Source organism: Populus trichocarpa, chromosome 8 (genome assembly GCF_000002775.5).
Source record: "Populus trichocarpa isolate Nisqually-1 chromosome 8, P.trichocarpa_v4.1, whole genome shotgun sequence".
NCBI classification, from domain to species: Eukaryota; Viridiplantae; Streptophyta; class Magnoliopsida; order Malpighiales; family Salicaceae; genus Populus; species Populus trichocarpa.
In genome coordinates, this window is record NC_037292.2 from 5,755,826 (window position 1) to 5,775,121 (window position 19,296).

At 37.2% G+C, this 19,296-nt stretch overlaps 4 protein-coding genes and 1 pseudogene across 6 annotated transcripts; 1 reads left to right on the forward strand and 4 right to left on the reverse strand.

Moving 5' to 3' along the window:
* Positions 1 to 441: 441 nt before the first annotated feature.
* On the reverse strand, positions 442 to 2,746 carry LOC7498197 (cell division topological specificity factor homolog, chloroplastic). The gene is made up of 2 exons (XM_002312234.4): positions 2,503 to 2,746; positions 442 to 1,182 (listed from the first exon to the last, which is right to left on the reverse strand). Exons 1-2 carry the CDS (start codon positions 2,590 to 2,592, stop codon positions 592 to 594), a joined length of 681 nt encoding a protein of 226 aa, XP_002312270.2. The 5' UTR covers positions 2,593 to 2,746; the 3' UTR covers positions 442 to 591.
* A 664-nt stretch (positions 2,747 to 3,410) lies between these two features.
* LOC7498198 (protein RETARDED ROOT GROWTH, mitochondrial) lies at positions 3,411 to 7,542 on the forward strand. 2 transcript variants are annotated; one of them, XM_052455196.1, is made up of 7 exons: positions 3,416 to 3,876; positions 4,364 to 4,475; positions 4,709 to 4,865; positions 5,236 to 5,384; positions 5,649 to 5,800; positions 6,533 to 6,647; positions 7,107 to 7,542. In XM_052455196.1, exons 1-7 carry the CDS (start codon positions 3,584 to 3,586, stop codon positions 7,227 to 7,229), a joined length of 1,101 nt encoding a protein of 366 aa, XP_052311156.1. In that variant the 5' UTR covers positions 3,416 to 3,583; the 3' UTR covers positions 7,230 to 7,542. The 2 variants fall into 2 exon arrangements, with proteins under 2 accessions (XP_024462755.2, XP_052311156.1); XM_024606987.2 differs by lacking the exons at positions 6,533 to 6,647; positions 7,107 to 7,542 and adding an exon at positions 5,897 to 6,526 and having other exon boundaries at positions 3,411 to 3,876.
* Positions 7,543 to 8,155: 613 nt separating this feature from the next.
* LOC7460716 (uncharacterized protein At5g01610) lies at positions 8,156 to 10,953 on the reverse strand. Of its 2 annotated transcripts, none has more exons than XM_024606769.2 (3): positions 10,100 to 10,953; positions 9,435 to 9,489; positions 8,156 to 8,715 (listed from the first exon to the last, which is right to left on the reverse strand). In XM_024606769.2, exons 1-3 carry the CDS (start codon positions 10,199 to 10,201, stop codon positions 8,336 to 8,338), a joined length of 537 nt encoding a protein of 178 aa, XP_024462537.2. In that variant the 5' UTR covers positions 10,202 to 10,953; the 3' UTR covers positions 8,156 to 8,335. The 2 variants fall into 2 exon arrangements, with proteins under 2 accessions (XP_024462537.2, XP_024462538.2); XM_024606770.2 differs by having other exon boundaries at positions 10,087 to 10,917.
* Positions 10,954 to 11,484: 531 nt separating this feature from the next.
* On the reverse strand, positions 11,485 to 13,952 carry LOC18101455 (chorismate mutase 1, chloroplastic-like; annotated as a pseudogene).
* Positions 13,953 to 15,749: 1,797 nt separating this feature from the next.
* Positions 15,750 to 19,073, reverse strand: LOC7498200 (xylan glycosyltransferase MUCI21). The gene is made up of 2 exons (XM_002312236.4): positions 18,719 to 19,073; positions 15,750 to 17,084 (listed from the first exon to the last, which is right to left on the reverse strand). The coding sequence occupies exons 1-2, from the start codon at positions 18,855 to 18,857 to the stop codon at positions 15,853 to 15,855; spliced, it is 1,371 nt and encodes a 456-aa protein (XP_002312272.2). The 5' UTR covers positions 18,858 to 19,073; the 3' UTR covers positions 15,750 to 15,852.
* Between the last annotated feature and the right edge of the window lie 223 nt (positions 19,074 to 19,296).

A 19,296-nucleotide genomic window follows, 5' to 3' on the forward strand; every position in this document is an offset into this window, starting at 1 on the left:
CTTTCAGTATCTCGAATGGCGGTCACTGGCATTGAAACCCTGAAAGACATTCCTTAATCTCAGATGGAACCGAACCATTCTAAAATTAAACAAAACACAACGAAAGACCTGAAAATTCAACAAATTCGTACAACTCACAAGCACATTAAAAAGACATAATAAGATATGTGAAAGAAAAACTTAATAGAGATCCAAGGTTTGTGTTGCTACTACATATCTGGTTTGAAACCTGATTGGCAAAGGACTAGAAATTTAATCAACATCACAAACAATCATCAAATCATTTCCATTGCTCAAATCACCAATCAACACACTGACAGGCTACCTTCAGATGATCAATAAAACATACAAGCACACACACACACAAAACTAAAATGATTTTAGGATGCCAATTCACATGCTCCAGCGTCATTAAGGCAAAAAGCCAAATCGAAGAGAAAGTTCAAAAAGAGAAAAATCTTCAACCACTCAACAGGAGTTTCACATATACATAGGAGTGAGATTATCTTCGTGGCTAAAGGTCCAAATATGAAAAAGATAAAAGTTTTGATACTAGCCAAACCCTCCTCTGTTTAAATTTAAGCTTACAATTCATCGTGTTCTTTCATCTGGGATGTAGAAATCAAACCGAACATCAACAGAAGCAGAAGTTTCTCCAGTATCTTTGTACTCGATGTTTGTTATTGATCCACTTTCTTCTTCTTCCTGATATCCTGGCTTCACCCGATGTACAGGCACTGTCACAGAGTACACCGTCCCAAGATCTGTATCAGTTGTGACACTCAGCTGAACTTTATCCTGTGATTCTATCTCCACGAATTCTGATAGAGCATGCACAACGTTGTTCACAATTTTCCGTTTTGCCTCATCACTAACTGCACATCTGTCAGAGAAGAGAATCATCTTCAGACGCTGTTTGGCAATCCTTGCATTTGAGCTCTTTCTTTGAGTTGGTGAAGGGAATATTATCCTCCAAGCCAAGTTTAAACGCTCAAAGAAGCTCATGTTTACGGCACTTAGGAGCAGGCTTTCAGCTTCTTGATTAATTGCAGTTGAGGACAGTTGGTAATCTTCAGCAATCCCAGCAGATCGTTTAAAGTGACCGTGTATTTTAAAGCCAGGCCACTTGAGCATGTTTTGGGAAGTGCCACATCCTCCATTGAGGAAGCCTAGGAACTCTACCTATATATTACAGAGCAAAAGACTTAACTATAGTGAGACATAAAACAACACACATGCCAAAATCTGCCAGCCAAAAATTCTTCAATACTAAAAATACATAGATGTAAAAAACAAGAGCAAAAGATTTTCTCTTTACTAAAGTAGTTCCGACACAAATATTGTAACAACTACCCGCAGAGCATTTGGTCATCCTGTATCTATGCTGTCTCATTTTACTGAACATCGCATGGTTCTCTATACCATAGCATACTATCCAAGTCTTTGTTTTTCCGTAAATAAATGCAGAATTAGTATATAAATCCTCAACTTAAACAGCCCGGCACTCCAAATTTGATATTTCTCACTGTTGTGTCTCAACTCTTCAAAATGAACCAATTAAGCCTTTCATCAGATGCCTGCTAACAAGGTGTTCATGTGAACAGCATCTGCTGACATGGCAATCCACATCAAACCAAATTAAAACACCACATAATCTAGTCACGGAGAGGGGCTGAAATAAACAGAAAATCTTGGCGATAGAAGCAAAGATCTTGTCGCTTGAAACCCATTTTAATTTATTGTTTTTTCTGTCTCTGAAAGTTTGAGAATTTGGGCCACTCCCATTGATGAGACTTCTACAGTTTCATACATGAAACCTGGAGTAGTAATCAGAATGTGTCAGTGTGCATAAATATGGCTTTGGAAAGCCTCTCTATTCTTCAGTCCAAGATATTATGAGTGGAAAGATCAAAAGCTAACCCAACTCAGTGTATCCAAAACATCAGACAAATGTTTCTTCAAGTTTAAAACATGAAATGAACAACCTTAGAGCATGTAAATATAAATTCAGGAAATAAAACCTGCATTCGAAGTCATTTATTTGACAATTTCACTTCACCATAATCTACTTTCAAAATATATCTAGGTGCCAAATACATAATGCTAAGCACCTCTCCAAACCATAAATTTTCTAAATTTCTGTTCTTCTCCTTTATTGTAAATCATTGCATACGGATTTAAATGATACATAATCACATACGCATTGACCCTTGTATGCCGAAAACCTATCAGCCCAGATCATCAAATGAAACAACAAAGGACACCCATAATTTATCAGCCTCCATAAACAATTAAAAAATGATATTTATATGCCCCCGTTTTAGTAACAAACAGCCAGTTCTCCCTCAAAAATCAACCCAAAACCCCAATCTTCCCCATCTCATTTCCCAAAGTATTTCTCAAATTCCCCAGCCAACACAGATAAATTGACATAACATGGGAAGCACACAAAACACACGTGAAAACAGAAGCGAGTGGAGCTAAATTAAACGGAGTGGAGACCTTGGAATTCGAGGGAGGCAAAGAGCATAGAAGGTGTTTAGAGTAAGAGGCCAGTGTCGCTGAGACCCTCAGATCTCCTGATATCGCCATTTCCGATATTGTAAGCTCTCTTTCCTCTCTCTCTCTCTCTGGCGCTCGCACCTACACCGTCTCGCTGCTATGTTTTTGCTCGCGGAGTGGCAATTCTGTTTCACGCTGCCTTCCTGGGGTGGAGTGATATATTATTTACCTGTTCCAACGACGGCGTTTTTATATGGTTTAATTTGCAATTATTTTGTTCTTGTTGACCTAATAGCCAAGTCTTACTTCGGAATTAACGGCATCATAGTAGTTGAGTACTCCCCAGTCCCCACCCTAATTTACATGGTCTCTTTTAATTTATCGAATTCAAGTTTTAAAATTCACATTCATAAAAATTTATTAATTTAAATACAATAAATTAATATGTTTTTTAAATCATTATAATTTAGTCTTAGTTAATTAGTAATCTAGTTAAAAAAAAATACTTGACATATTTAATCGTTTAACATCGATTTATTATACGTCAAAAAATCCATTCTTTTATTTGAAAAGTGAGTTTTAACTTAGATTTGATAGTAAATAAATTTTCCCATTAATATAAATCAAATTCAATATAATTTTTTGTGCAAGAGAATATTGAGTATAACGAGATATAAAGGTACTTCAATTTCCCCCTTCCTTGGATCATAAAAAAAAACACATAAATAAGATTCAATTCTATAATTTTTTGAAGAAAAAACAAAAACAATTTAAAATATACTTTAAAAAATATATTTAACTGCAAAAAAAACCCTATCATAAATGCAATTTTGTTACAAAACAGTAAAATGACCAAAGAAAGTAATAAAAAATGAATAAATAAAGGGCCATAATTGTTAACAAACAAAATCAGAGGAGTGGAGTAGAAGGCGCAGCTAGAGCCAAGAAAGTTAGAGGCCAAAGAATAGGGCATGGATCTATCACTCACAATTCACAACAGACTAACATAACCTTCTACTTTCCAAACTAAAGAACTGTTAGCTCCCATAATAAAAGAAAGAAGCATTCCTGTCCAAAGTGAATGGGCAGCAGGTGGAGAGCTACTGCTTCTCTTCTCCTCGACCACATAACCACAAAAGCTTCTGACTTTCTTTCACCTAACCTTCCCAAACCTCTTAATCGCTCACACCCTTTAATCCATACTGTCCGTGGCTTCAAATTCAGGCCATTTTCTGCAATCCCTTCCCGGGTTTCGGTTTATAGCAATGAAATTGAATCCGGGTCTCATGATTTGGCTCTTAATTATCCTTTGGGACCTAAAGAAGATGAGGAAACTGGAAAGATTCCCGTCAAAGCTTACTTCCTTTGTACCAGGTCTGCCACTTTATATTATTAATGTTCTTTTTTTTCCCTAACGGTTTCTTTGTTCTGTGTCTGGAAATGTGTTTTTTTTTTTGCTGCAACTTAGTAATTTTTTTTCTTTGGTGGGTTTCTATTGGCTGAAATTTGTGGCTTACTGTGTTTGTTTGCAAAAATGAAGTGACTTGGATTAAACTAGGCTTCGACATGCAACAACCCTCTTTAAAGATTGTTTTTTCCCCTGCTGAGAGACTTCTTTTAATGTTAGTAAAATGTTGTCTAGATAGAGACAGTGTCTGTTGTACTGACTGTCCGGTCACTAAAAGGTGATGATTTGAAGTGCCTACGTTTATGTTGCTGGGTTTTGGTTTTTGATAGCGAGCGTCTTTCTTCGGTTCGTTACGTGCTATCCTCTCCATGCTTTATGTTGCTCTTACATTTGTGGTTCTGTGTTTTTTTTTCCTTTGATGGTTTGGTTTTCTCAGATTCGTGATTTTGGCAGTATTAATTTGAAGAGCATGCAAGCAGAGAATTTAAGCAATGTTGTTCCTCCTACCTCTCGCTCGACAAATTATACTGTCCTCAGATTTTTCAATTTCTCTTCAGACATTAGTGTAAGCTGATTGAAAACAATTACGTAGTTTTTTTTTTGTGATCTTTTGAGCTTCGTTAGTTTTCCAAACATTCTACCTCCTTGTGCATATGGATAAAAGTGGTGGGAATCATGTATACTTAAGATCAGATCCTGATTTTAACAAAAAAAAAAAAAAAACCTTTCTAACATGTATTTATGCCTTTCAAGCCGATTTGTTGATTGTCATCTTATACCATCTGACTTTTAATTCAGGCACTTGGAATAGGAGGGTATGTCAGCTGCCGATACATGGTTGTATTCCAATATGGATCTGCTGTTCTATTTAATATCGAGGATCATGAAGTTGAAAGGTACCTGGAAATAGTAAGGAGGCACACTTCTGGATTGCTTTCCGAGATGAGGAAAGATGGTAAATTTCTTTGAGAAGATCCTATATTTTGTCTTATTTAAACAGAAAAGTTAGTTTGTTTGTCGTGTTTAGTAGATATATTTAACGTTTTGTGATATTGTGCAAATGTGGTACATTCTGCGCTTTAATGATTGAGATGAGAATCGCATTTAGGACAGTCATCGCAATCCATAACCAACACCAACTAGTTTGGGATCAAGGCTTGGTTGTGTTGAGTTGAGTCGAACTCTCATGGCTTTATTAGTCTCTCAATTTTTCCAAGTTTTGCTCTGTCAGCCCCATAATTTGTTTTGTAACCACTTTAACTTTTTGATAATTTCTGAATACATGAATGATTTCTTGTTTGGCCCTTGATTTCTTCTTTTATTAGATTATGCCATAATAGAGAAACCACTTCTGGCTGAGGACATGCAGGGAGGTCTAGATTACATCGTTCTCAAAACCTTAGACACTGATAGTATTCGCATTATTGGAAGTGTGCTTGGGCAAAGCATAGCTTTGGACTATTTTGTTTCACAGGTAATCTTGCATTTGTATCCTTTACTTATGATGTAAATCGAAATCTACATGGTAGAAGAAGACATTAGGTTGTTCAAAACACAGTGTGGCAGATTTCAAGTAATTGAAGCTTTAATCATTTGGATGTCAGGATTCAACTTGTGAAACATTTTTTTTTATTATTGAAAAATGGCTAGCACAATTTGGAATGGGATGCCAATTGGAGGAACTTTAAACTGAAAGTAAATTGTTAATTTCTTTTGTCCCTCCCTCTCTCTCTCTAAGGTTGACGGGATGGTTGAAGAGTTTTCTGGCATAAATCGTGCAATGGAAAAAACTGGAACTTTCACAATGGACAGGAAAAAGCTCCTTCAACTTGTTGGGAAGGCTAATTCAAATCTAGCTGATGTGATTCTAAAAGTCGGTCTTTTTGAGAGGTACTCCATTGTTACCATTGCTTGTTAAATTTCTCTTTGCATATTATAATTTTAAATGGTCTCTTTCACACACTCTATTATCTAATTTCCTTTCAGATGTAAAACCATGTGCTGTAAGGAAATTTCAGTAAGATCTTCTTGTTAAGCACCCAGTGAACCTTTTAGGTTTCGGTTCCATTTCCCCATATGTTTACTGTCATCAGTCATTAAGAAGCATGAAGATTTTAAAGAGCAGGAAACTTTTTCAGAAAAGAATCTTCTTTTTCTTGGGTAGTGTTGTCTCCAATTTAAAGAAATGCATCTGGCATCTGAATGAATCTGCTTATCTTAGATGAGGAGTTCTGCATTGGATCCTTTGGATGTTGGTTCAAACTATGATGATTCCACAGGCCATATAAACTGTTGATGTTCTTTAGTGCTATTCAATAAGCTGTTCTTAAGTTCCTTGTCGGTCTAGTCTGGTATCATTACGAGAATGAATGTGCGTGTGCTTCAGCCTCATTATATTTTCAGGTTCCTCACAGAATCTCATTGCTCATTAAAGTGTAGACTCCTTTATCTAAGAAAAAGTGTTGAGACAAGCCTCAGTTAGAAAAGGCAGGTTACAGGTTGACTATAATGAAATTGTAAAATTGATGAATTTTTAGAAGTGTCCAAAACAGCATTGTATATGCTGCGATTTTTTAACATGCATTTTGCAGCCTTTACCAGTTCTATTCTTTCACTGTCCAGATCTGAAATTGCTTGGAGGGATGCAAAATATGCTCAAATATATGAGTACCTCAGGGAGGAGTATGAAGTTACTCAACGCTTTGGAAGTTTGGATTACAAATTAAAATTTGTAGAGGTACGCATCTGCTTTTATTGTACCTGATGAATATTATGGATTTTGGTTATTACTGAATTTTAAATAGCTATGTGTACGGTTATTGTGGTGATTGTGTTTATAGAGAGTTAGGCGTGAAAGAGCATATAAGACGTGGTGCTCATTGGAGATAGTGCAGTTGCATGAATGAGAGGATGCTTGAAATATTTCATCAAATGTAAAGAAATTTAAATAAGCAGACATATTTACAGAGAGTAGACAGTTGATTGGTTTGCAGTATTTTTCAGGACTTTTTCAGGTTTCCTCCAAAATATTGCAGTTGGACTGCAAGTAGTAAATTAATGGCTATTCATCTGGCAATTGTTCAATAATCTCCACAAGCACAGTTTCCACATCTCACGTCTCTGAATTTGTTGTGATAGTTATTGTGATATATTCATCTGGGAGCTGCTCTCTCATCCCATCTCTCCCTTCTTGCAGCACAACATTCATTTCCTTCAAGAAGTTATCCAAAACAGACGATCTGATCTTCTGGAATGGTGCATTATATTCCTGCTGAGCATAGAGAATATAATATCAATTTATGAGATAGTTCAAGGATGAAGTGCAGATACATAGCTGATTTGATATACCCTGGCATACGAGAAAGTTAGGATCGCCAAATGGAAAATTAACAATTCAATCTTTTGTAGAGCAGATCAATTTTTCAATATACATCTGTAATAGATGATCTTATTTTGCAGTACAGAACGTGGTGGAGAGTTTCTGGTGTCCATTTTGTAGTCACTTTAGCTGATAGAAAATTCAGAAAGGCAACCTTTTCAACCGCACGGCTATGTATTAACAGTTATGTGGACAATATGTTTGAACGCTTAGTTTCTCTTTTGAAATCAATATGGAAACATATTCACCTGCAGCGAAGTTCAGCTTCTTATTGTAATGATTGCAGCAGGGGGCAATGCTGCTGGTAGAACCTTAAGACTCTGACTGGAGATAGGTGAGGCATGTAACGACCTCACCGTCCTGATAATCTTGGGCTGACGCCTCAAAAGCAAATGTCTGCTTCTGGTTATGAGGGTGCCGTTCTTTCCGCAACATCAAAACGGGTTTCATTTTTATTTTTATTTTTGTTGATTGAAACAAAGTGGTGACATTTGCTATTAGTTGGAAAACTTGCAGCTACAAGAAGTGTCACAATTTGCCCGTGGAGGACATTATGTACCAGCATGAGGAATTTACATGTGGTGTTTAGACTTTAGATGGCATAAACACCATCCATTATGCCCAGTATCAAATGGAAAATCTTTAGTAAAGGCGGATAAGCTATCGACCATATGATGCAAGTGCGCTCTGCTCAGCTGTATCCATCCATCACGTGCATCAGGTCGATTTTCCTCCGTGGCAATCTATGGCCAAAGCTCTCGTCAGTGTGATCGTGTACATGTCATCATTCTTGGCTCTCAACGATCCTTATTCCACGAATGCACTCGTGCAGAAACGCTAATAATGGTTAGTGTAAAATCTCAAACTCATTGCAATCGCGTAGTCAAGTTCCATTATAGAGGCAATTGGATTTCGAATATTACATCCATAGCAAGAGATTTTTCATCCGTTGATTACAGAGCACGAATTATGCTTAAATTCCAAAAAATGACTAAAAATACGAGCATTGACCATGGATGAAGATGATGGTGTTCCACATCCTTGGTTCAAAATTCCTCAACCCTGATAGCAGCCTGTGGTACATCATATGCAATTTTAGGCCTAGACTTCTTGACACCAGCTGTAAACCAAACCTTATCAGACTTGTAGCTCTCAACTGCCACACTCGTAACCTTAACCCATACTAGCACTTTTGTCTTCATTCCCTCAATACCTGTCAGCTTTCCCCTCGTAAGTATTGTCTTTACTCGAGGTGCATACCTAATTACAGAAGAGTCCTTGAAGCTGACCTCACATGCAGAAGACAAGTACACAATCAGTTTGGCCTTTGATTCATCGAATTCATAGCAAGTTATGTTCTGGGGAAAAAGTCCCGGTGGCAAATTGTATTCTCGGAGGAGATCTGGCAAACTTTTTAGTGGTTTTCCTGCAGAAAAAAGTAACATACAGTTAAGCATCTGGTATAAAAGAGACGACTTCAATAATGAAAGAAACTTTTAAAAATTGATGTCCTTGTTAACCATCCCATATTAATTAATCTCGAGTCAATTGAAAAAATAGAGCCCTTAATTACTTTTAAATAGTTTCAGGATCTCAATTCTGCGAGCAAAATGGTAATATCCATTGTAATAATGCATATTAAAGATGAGAAGGGGATTGCAAAACATTCTCTAAAGATTGTAATGTATCGAGCAATTTAGTGGAACTGCAAATGTGTAATCACGCATATACTGTAAAAACTGTTGTGGGCATCACATGTATCGTTGTTGGCCCAGTCTCATGGTTATCTAACTTCTTCGAAAAAGCAACAATCACTAAATGAAGCCAGGGAACATACAAATGATAAAAGATTCTCCTTTCAGAACATTCTCCAGAATTCTGATCTACAAATGACAGCATTGTATCACCTCAAGTGCCTCTCAAAACAGTAATGCAGTTAAATGAACACAAAACCTTGTATCTAATTGAAACAATCCGCAATGAGGTGGAGAATGAATATCAAAGACATTGAAATAAAAAAAAAAACAAAAAAAAAAAAACAGTGGCATGTTAAACATCATCGGTGCACAAAAACAAACACGGTGCATCATTAGCCATTTCCTCAAGAATACCTGTTGCTTTAGCTACTTATAATTCTCTACGTACCTTTCAACTTGTTGAAAACCCATCTTGCCTTCTCTTCAACAGTATTTGAGATAGTCTGCAACCACAAGCAATCCTGAATTTACTCCATATACAAAACAAGTTTCACAGCAAAGCAAAACTACCATACAAGCCAAAAAAAAAAGGGGGACAAAAACTCCGTTTGGCAATACAAGACGCACGAATGAAATCCTAAAACTCGTTTTCTTTTTTCATTGGTTCAAACACAATTATTTCATACAAGAAACTCAATTGGGTCTCCTTCAATTCGTCTCTTTTCCTTTTCTTTTCTTCCAGTCAGTAAACCCCAGAAAAGAAACTTAAAATGTAACCTCTAAGTTTTCGAAACCCTTGGATTCAATACAAAATAAAAAGAAATATCTTGTCCACATTAGACATTCTTTTTTTCCCCATGATGGCATAATCATTTACTATTTGAAAAACAAACCCATCTCCAAAATGACTCTTGTTTCCATGAAAATCAACAGATCCATTTAAGATTAGCACAATATCACTAAATGGGTATCCTCCAATCAACCCACATTACACCAAAATCACCTAAAACAAAAGGCATACTACTCAATAAAAGTACGGTAAAACAAAATCATCATGACACAAACGTAAAGTTAAAGGAAAAAGGAATTAGAGTACGTACAGGCATCACTTACATTGATGTCTTCAGTAATGTTGGAGAACTCTTCTTTTGCTTTCTTTGAGATCCATAAGCTTCCTACTTTCAAGCTATTCACTTTTGTTAATGCTTTCTCCATTGCCTCAAACTCTCTCGAGCACCGAGTCCAAGACTTCTCTTTCTCCTCTTCGATCTGTTGCTGAGGCTTGAGAGAGAGGGTGTGAGACGACTGAAAACAGCAAAATGGAAAGGAGTGGGGTTGCTTTTCTGGCTAAAATCTGAACACTGGCTGGCACAAAGGGACAAAAAGTGCATCTGCACAGCACATTTGAAAAAACAAAAAGCGGCGCTCACGCTTCTCTAGGCACTGAATTTTCAATTTAACCGAGGGTGTTTCTGTAAATTTCAGAAAGGGGTGATGATAGAATTTGCCGCGATTCCTTTGGATTATTATTTGCTGTCCCAGTTTTTCTTTCTTTCTTACTTTTTTCGTGTCACAGGATCATTCTCTGTTTATCAATTACTATTTTTTTTGGAAAAAATAATTCATCCTCTGTTGATTGATTGATTGATTGATTGATTATTATTATTATTAAAATGGATAACTGTAACAGCAATGCACGAGAAAAATAAGATGAAAATTTTATGCAGAAGTTAATGTAAACTTTTGGTGATTTCATAGTTTCTAGCGCACAAAGTGTTTTTGCTTTGTGTTTCCTTTCTAATTCTTCTCTGTTTCATGTCATATTCACATTACATTAAAAAAAATAAAAAATTGTTCGTATGATATTTTCATTTCAATTTCTAACGCTATAAATTAGATCCAAATCCTTTTTAGAAAGTATCAGAAAATTCCCAGTGTTGAATTTTAGTTTCAATTACAGCATTTGTCAGGAATTTATAATACTAACAATTTAGGATTTACAAAGACAGACGTATCGTGCAAGCAATTGTATACAAGTTCATATCAAATCTTTCTTCCATGCAAGTACTTTTTGCTGTGCTTCTAAAACAAGGCTGATGATTAAGAAGGAATCATTTTGCCATAAGTATGGTAAAATGCATATAGCAAGGGCCCAAGACTCTGAAAGCGACTGCCTACCAAACTGGGAGAGATGAAGTAGAAAGGATAGATCACCTGGAGCTAATACTGATGAAAAGTCTTTCAATTTTTCTCTCTTTGGGTTGCTTCATGTCCCCGCATTTGTCTATACCAGAAAATTAAAGATGCAATGGACCATGGTGGGCCTGAACCCACGATTTTTCCAGCTCACTAGTCGACAATGACAACTATAGCAATGCAGCTGCCTCTTGTGTTAACAGCCCCATCTTGCTGGATCACGAGGCAGACTGCTTCATCGGTGACAGTGTTTGCTGTTTAGTAACAAACGAGGAAAAAATCTATTAATAAAACATACACTATAACGTATAACATTTGTCGTTCATAAATTGCTAGGCATTTATAACTATATAAAAGCAGTCTGCAGATTTTTTTTAAAACAAAAACACATGACTAGGGCATTAGTCCAGCCTTCTCAACAAGTATTCAACCTGAACTTCTCGTGTCAGAGGCATGGTCCAATTTTTGTACAGATTAGCAACTAAAGTTGGCTCCACTTTGTGTAGGGAATCAGCTCCGTCATCCTGCTGGGTGACCCTTACCTCTTGACCATAATTTCTTGTTTTCATCTCTACTCGGTTCTTAACAGCTGCTTCCACGGCTTCATATGTGAGCAACGCCATGAGTTGAGCTCGATCCTGCAAGAACCACGGCCCAAAGGATGACAGGAAAGGATGACAATGTGACTAAAGGAAAAAAAAAAAAGAGACAAGTATCGAAGCAGTTTAACCTGCTCTTTGATAGCAGCCTCGTAATCAAAAGGGGATTCCCAAACTTTAACCCCTGCAACAAATTTTCCTTAGTGGATTCTCCGTGACAGAGCCTGCAATAAGAGTCCAATAGTAGAAACAAATACAGGATTTTAGATTGAACTCTCTTGCAGAAGTCATCCATTTTAATTTACCAGTAAATTATTGAGCATCCACGTAGCACAAAAGTGGCAGTGCAAATACTAGCATGTTACTTGGCTCAGGTATCAGAGAGGTTTAGGAAACCATAGTAAAGTTTCATTATGGCGTACCATGCCAATCCTCAGATCAGAGGCAACACTCGACACCTCATGGATTCCGCAAGAAATTCTCATTCCCCAAAAAGGAAAGCGAAATCTTCTGAATCATCAATGAAATTTAATTCCTCTGTATGAAAGAAAATAAAAGAAAAGCGCGGTAAATCTCTTCAGCATTCATAGGGGTCCGCTTGGCGTATTCAAGGCAGAGAAGAGGTCGATTTTCAACCTCGACGAAAGTACAGGGTCCTTGTGGAGACGTCTTGAAACCATTGAATGCCATCAAAATGGCACTTGCTTCATGGTGTATAAATAAACTGGGACCTACTTGCAATAAAGTAAAATGATCGGTTCAATGGCATACCTGCAAGCAAACCATGTCACAAACCATGGAAGAACCACAGTCGCCATCATCCCCAGCTTTCACCAGCCCTGGAAGATGATCCCTGAAGTACATGTTCCAACTTCCAAACCTTTTTGTTTATATTGAACCTCAGATCACATCAGTAAAGAGACCAAATCCGTCAGCAGAGAAGCCACTCAGCACAAAACTCGACTATCTTAGAAAGAATCACAGCTCATTTATTCAACTGAACTGAAGTAGAAGGCATGAGCAAGGGTCACTTGAGATATATTGCAGTGTTTGGTAATTGTGTCACGGAAAACACACATTGTAGATCAAGACCTTACCTACTAAAAGAAAGTTGTGAGAAAGAGATGAGTTGCTGAGCAAGCATCAGCATGGTGCAAGTTTATTAATCATGTCAGAATCCCAAACCATAATTCACATTTTAGCAGAGCATGATGCAAGGTACATGATAAAAAAATTTATTACATTACCATGTTTAGTAACCAGCAAATATTGAACAAACCTACTATTTGAACTCAATTGACTACGCAGAAATTAGTACAGAGTGCAAAATGGTTCCTTTGGCAGCAAGATTAAATTGTACTTGTCATTTTATTCGAAATGCCTTACATCTTAATGCTTTTAAGTTTTAACAGCCTATCCCAATTCTAGTTTGTTTAAAAATGATGTCGAAACCACAGGGGGCGCCGATTTGGTTGAATTTGTATCAAACAACAAACATGCTTCCCGTGAACACGAATCGCAAAGCAATTAGATTCGGTGCCCATAATGCCAAATATTGTAGCTATCCAGAGAGATGGGGTTTTGAGGCTATGTTGAGTTCAGAATAAATTTGTTGATGATGGCCAAACTTGTCAAATCAAAGCAGGCATAATCATAGAAATTTATTCACTCTGAGATTGTAAAATGCTCAGCATACTTCACGAGCTTGAATTAGGCCCATCACAATGTATGAAGAGAGAATATTTCTCACCATTGGTTACTGCAAAGGAGGCAGCATTGGGTCAGGTAAAGTTTCTGAAAAGAAGGGGTTCTCATCTGGACTTTTACATCGCCCCACATAATTTAAGAGGAGAGAACTTAAAATTTATGTAATCATGATTTTGTTAGAGTGTTTTCCTTTTTTCTCTCTTGAAACCGTACCTGAGGATGGAGCCTTTCGGTTTCTTTTACAATGAACTCGACTAAAGAACCATGGAAACCGTCCATGCATAGAAAATCATGGTTGTATGAGTTTGCGTTGTAAGCATACTGTGCTCTGAGCAAAAGGTTGAAAATTATACCGTCTTCTTGCAAAATTAAAGAATTCCTTATCACATAAAGAGTCAAGGTCTGTCTGCTATCCACCCTTGTTTGAGCATATCTACATGGAAAGGGAGAAATAATGTCAGATATTGCTGTTCAAACAAGAGTATAAATCACCCATGCCAGCAAAAAGCTCCCCCATACAGAAGGAATTATAGCTAGTTAAATATGATAATTGGTAAGTCCTGGCTCTCTCACAAATTTATCATGTTAAACTCCAAGGTATGTACTTTCATGCAACTAATCAATGCTTTAGTAGTTTTACACAGTCGTACCTGAGCTTCCAGAGAAGTTAAAAAAGGAATAACCACAAAGTCTATCCCAAGGAATATCAGGAGTTCCATCTCTTCATATGTCAGACCCTCACGTATCACCGCGTTGAATGTGCACAACAAGGGTATAGCGAAGTGCTCCATTAACAAGATTTTACGGTCACAATTAAGGTAATGCAGAGCAGAATAAAGATGCATTTTTCTGGAAATGTTCCTAACTTTCTTAAGCTAATTAAGTCATGAATAGATGGGAAACTCTGCTAGAAATCCCTCCAAGTAGTTACAGTGAAATTGTTATGAAACAATGACGGACTGAACATGCATGTTTTCTTTGTACTAAATGAATAAATGGACAATGTGTTTCAGACAGCCATAACAAATAAATGGGTTCAAATACAAAATGTCTATTCAAATGACCTACTCGTATGGAGTATGAAGACATGAGATGAAAGACAAGCATGTATAATTGACAATGAGTGAACATAAAGCATTTATGTGCTTGGTACCTTGTGTGAAAAGATGAAGAGTTTTGAAAAGGACGATGCTCAGAAGCTCCAGATTTTGACTGAAGAAATTTGAGGGAGTTTTGATGATGGCGGGCCAAATTAATATGAATAAGGTGGTACGATCTTGGAGTCTAGAGGCTTGAAGTACCTGAAAAGGTAACATTCAGTAGCTTTGACTCCGTAGATGATAAATGAGAAGGGAGAGCAATGAAGTTGGCGAACACTAAATTGGTGGTTATAAGACGAGCACTAATTACTCCATTGATATTCTAACTTGTACTCGATGCATACCTGGAATATACTTGGATAAATAAGGCCCATTTGATCTTGAAAATCTTGAGTGAATGATATCTAATACAAAGAAGAACACGAACAACGCGAGGCTCCACGGACTGTTGATATGTTTAATGTTGCAATCGTGCTTCTTGGCTACGAGGTTGTGCTCAGTACAACATATTTGGCCTTAAAAAATCAAAATCACAGCAAGTGTTCAGCCTTGTTTGCCATTTTATTCGGTTTAGACTTTAGAGAAAGAATGCGAAGAGTGTTGTTCCGTTGATTAGTTTGGAGATCGAGGTAAATGGACGGGCACCCGGGAGGGGGGGGTCCATTCCGGTCCACGAATTACTGCCTTCTGAAGTCCAGTCTTTAGATCCATCTCTTCTCAAATGATCGCAGGTTTAGACTGGCATATCGGACCTTGGACTTGGACAGTCTAGCCCGTAACTAAGTCTGCATCGAGCCCACACCAATGTTTGCTACAAGGTCCATAAAAAAACACACTAGTGATGCTATAAAATAAAAAAAGGAGTCCCGTAACCAAATTAAGAAAGGAATCTTTCTCACATCTCAGTTTTTTAGTGGACGACCTGCAATTGGCTTGTCACAGCGATTATCGATCCTATTTATTATATGGGTGGAAAGAAAATGTCCCGACCATTATATGAAAGGTTGTGTCACACGCACGTATTTCTTTAAAAGTGATCAACAGTAATTAAACTAAGTTCAAGATTGTATATCAGTAGATTAGAGACAGAAGTCGATGTCATCATATAATAATCGCGGGAGATTGAGAAGCATTAAGGAGGAGAGGGGAGAAGGACGAGGATTTCTTGAAGAATAATGGAATAATGATGTATATACAAAATCATTGACAACATCAACATTCATACGATGAAAAAAAAAACAGCATCAAAATGCCTGCTAGCTAGCTAGCCTTCTTTGTCCATGAATCTTTGAGCTTTCACAAAAGCCTCCTTTAAGTATGCCCGAAACCTAACGATATCAAGCTTGACATTTTGGGTCTTCATATATACCATGGCCTTTGTATAATTTCCGTTGACAAAAGCTGAAGGGTTCTTAAGCACCAAATCATTAACCCGATACTTTTCTGCCAAGCTACTTTCGTTAACTTCAATCTTGTATTTCATATACTCTAATCCCAAAACTCTAGCCGGCTTCTCGTAGAATGTCTTAGCAGGCCAATCTGTTCCAATCGGCACTATTTCACCCACCACCGTTCCTACTCTTAGAAACAATAAATGTGTCATCGCAGCACCATGTACTGCTAACATTGCATGGCTTCCATGGAGTAGCCTGTATGTTTCCCTCACCGAAGCATTTCGCTTTGGCTCGAACACTATTGCTTTAAATCCCACTTCCTTGATTGCCTTGAGAACTTCTTTCAAGTTCAAGATCTCACGACCGACACCATTTTTTCTATTCACCAGAACAAGCTGGGGCCTCGCACCCTTAGATTTACCAGATGTCGAAAGATAATTACCTCGGGGACCATATGTATTTTGTAGGAGTGCATGGAAATCAAGGAGTGTTTTATTCCGGGGTAGCAATCTGGGGTCCACAACTAAGGGACCGTGTGTCATTAGCCCTACGATTGCTGATGGGAAGCAGTGTGTCCTGGTCTGATTGTCCATGTTGACGATGGGGTGCCTGGTGAATTGATGCAGTAGATCAGCGTATTTTTTGGCCCACCAATCACTCCAATTGGTGACCACTAGGATGACATCTTGATCTAGAGTGAGAGAATTAATGGTGATGTAGAGAGGAAGCAGACCATCATTGAACTGATGGTAGAAGTTTCCTGTGTACCCGCCCGTGCTGAATACTATGGCTGGACTAGAATGCCTGATTCCGCAGGAGGATTTTGGTGGAGCTGAGGTGAGTGTTAGTTCGTTGACTTTAGACTTGGCATTTTTATCCGTCTTCCGAGGGTAAGGATGAAATTTCACTGTGGAGTCTAGTGGGGTCGAGTTAGTGGCGCCGATTGCGAAGAATGTTGAAGTGATTGGATCCAAGAGCGTTGGACCGTTGATAGACCACACATCATAGTATCCGTGAGAGCAGTCGCATGTGATTACGTTCTTGACCCCTGAACGGGAAGTTGAAGGAGCTCGCTTGTCTCCCCGCGCCGTGTTCACAGTAACTGTAAAACACAAGGCATGTCTATTTTGAATGCAGGCAATCATTTGTGCAAATCACTTTTCTATTCTTTCCTCGGCATTTTCTTTTTCTTATACTATGCTATTTATTACAAACCTATTTGTAATTATAATTATAAGCAGAGCATTACTTTTGTCCAATACTTTGTATTGATCCAATTTCTCTTTGTAATATGACACAGTGATTGAAAAAACAAGTAAATAAGTAATGGCTTTGGTTCAAGGATGACTATTTTGATTTAGGAGATGTTTAGAGTGTACCGGTAGCTGTTTTTCAATGTAATTTTTAATGAAAAATATATCTAAATAATTTTTTTTATTTTTTTAAATTATAATTTACATCAACGCAATAAAAAAATAAAAAAACATAAAAAAATAACTTCAAACAAGAATAAATTTAAATTTCAAAAAACATGCTTTCAATTACGTTCCTAAACAGTCATTTAGCTTTCAGAAGAAAGGTCGAATTGAATTAACTAAAAAAACAGATCAGATTGAACAGAATGTATCGATCGAATTACAAATTGTGCTGTTTGAGTTCATTAATTTTTGAGAGATGGATCATGAGAGAGGAAGTGGATCGCTTTAAGAACTTCCTTCAGCCCATTTGTGTTGCAAAGGAATAGCAAATTGATATTTAAAAAGAATCATTTACTTTCCATTTTAAAACGAACTAAAATCAGATTAATAGAATTGAATGCGCCAATTAATAAACTCGATTTTGCTTAGAAATTCAATTTAGGCTGAAATCTGCTCATCCTAACAGCATGCCTGAAAGGGTGTGTGAGAGTGCTGGCTTTTCTTCCCGTTTCTTTCCTACAAAACCTGTATACCATATACTCTGAATGGATGGAGTTCTTCAATTTAACCGTATTTGTTCAGCCCAATGTTTATTTTACGAAAGCATATTAAGTGAATTGATTGAAAAACAACACAGAAATTAAGAACTCAATTTGTTGAATCACGTTGGTTTAATTTCTCCAAGTCAATGAAAATGAAATGTGAAACTAAAGCTTTTTTTTCTTTTCAAAAAAATCCAATCAAACACACCTAATCAAATAAGTCCAGTCCATGAATTAATCCTGGATCGAAGTCCAGTGGAACATCATTGTTGGATACTTGATTTAATATTTTCTTAGAGTGGATCTGTGTTTTTTAGCTTTTTTATGAATCAATGATTTATTATATTTATATTTATATGTGATTTGTTAATAATAATTAATTTCACAGAACAAGTCCATCTGATAATTAATCCCCTTACAAAAATTGTTGCAGTTTTATTTTGTCTATTTTCACGATCGTACACGGGACTTGAATGCTAGCGAACAACTATGTGAAGTCCTCACAAGTAATACAAAGCTATACAAGATCAAAACAAGAAATAGCTGCACCAACACACATGATCCATGTTCTTATATGAAAACTAGACAAGAATTAACGAAAAACAAGAAAATGGTTCCAGACTAGCTAGGTGATAAGGAATTGCAGAAGGTCAACTCTATCAGACAAGCAATGAAACGTGGTATTTTGATATTTGAGTTTGTAATTGAGAAGAATATCATGGCAATCACAACTTAGATAATCCTGATTATCGATGGAAGGATTACGTAACCCATACCTGGTTTACTCCTGGCTATCGAAGAAGCCACATTTGATCCAGAAAGCAACGAGAGGTTTATTTGGGAAGTGAAGAAGAACACCATAAACACGAACACGAAGGACACAATTGCAGTTGTAGGAACTCCCTTCTTCAACATGGTTTTGTTGCGTGGCTGGAGTACTGCCTGTAAGAAGACGGTGTTTTATGCGAGAGGGATATACCTCGTCGAGAAGACGATCGGCTGCTAATGCTACCATATAATTAAAATAATGTATGGTCTGACCAAAATGGAGGCCATGATAAGACGTGGAAATAATTTGGGCGCCACTAATAGGAAATTAGTAATATGACAGTGATTTGTACTCATTGAGCTACTTGGGAAACCACCTACCAAGTGAATTCCTTATTTAATTGGCCATCGATGCTCAAATGCTGATTGTATATTGATCCTCGGAGCGACCCCTCGATGTCTCGCGTTAAATTATTCTTGAAGGGAATAAAGAAACAAGTAATTGTGAGATATGGACGAGAAACAAATTAGTAGCTGTGTACAGCTGCGTCACAAAACGAGCACACAGCTAAACAGAACCATGGAC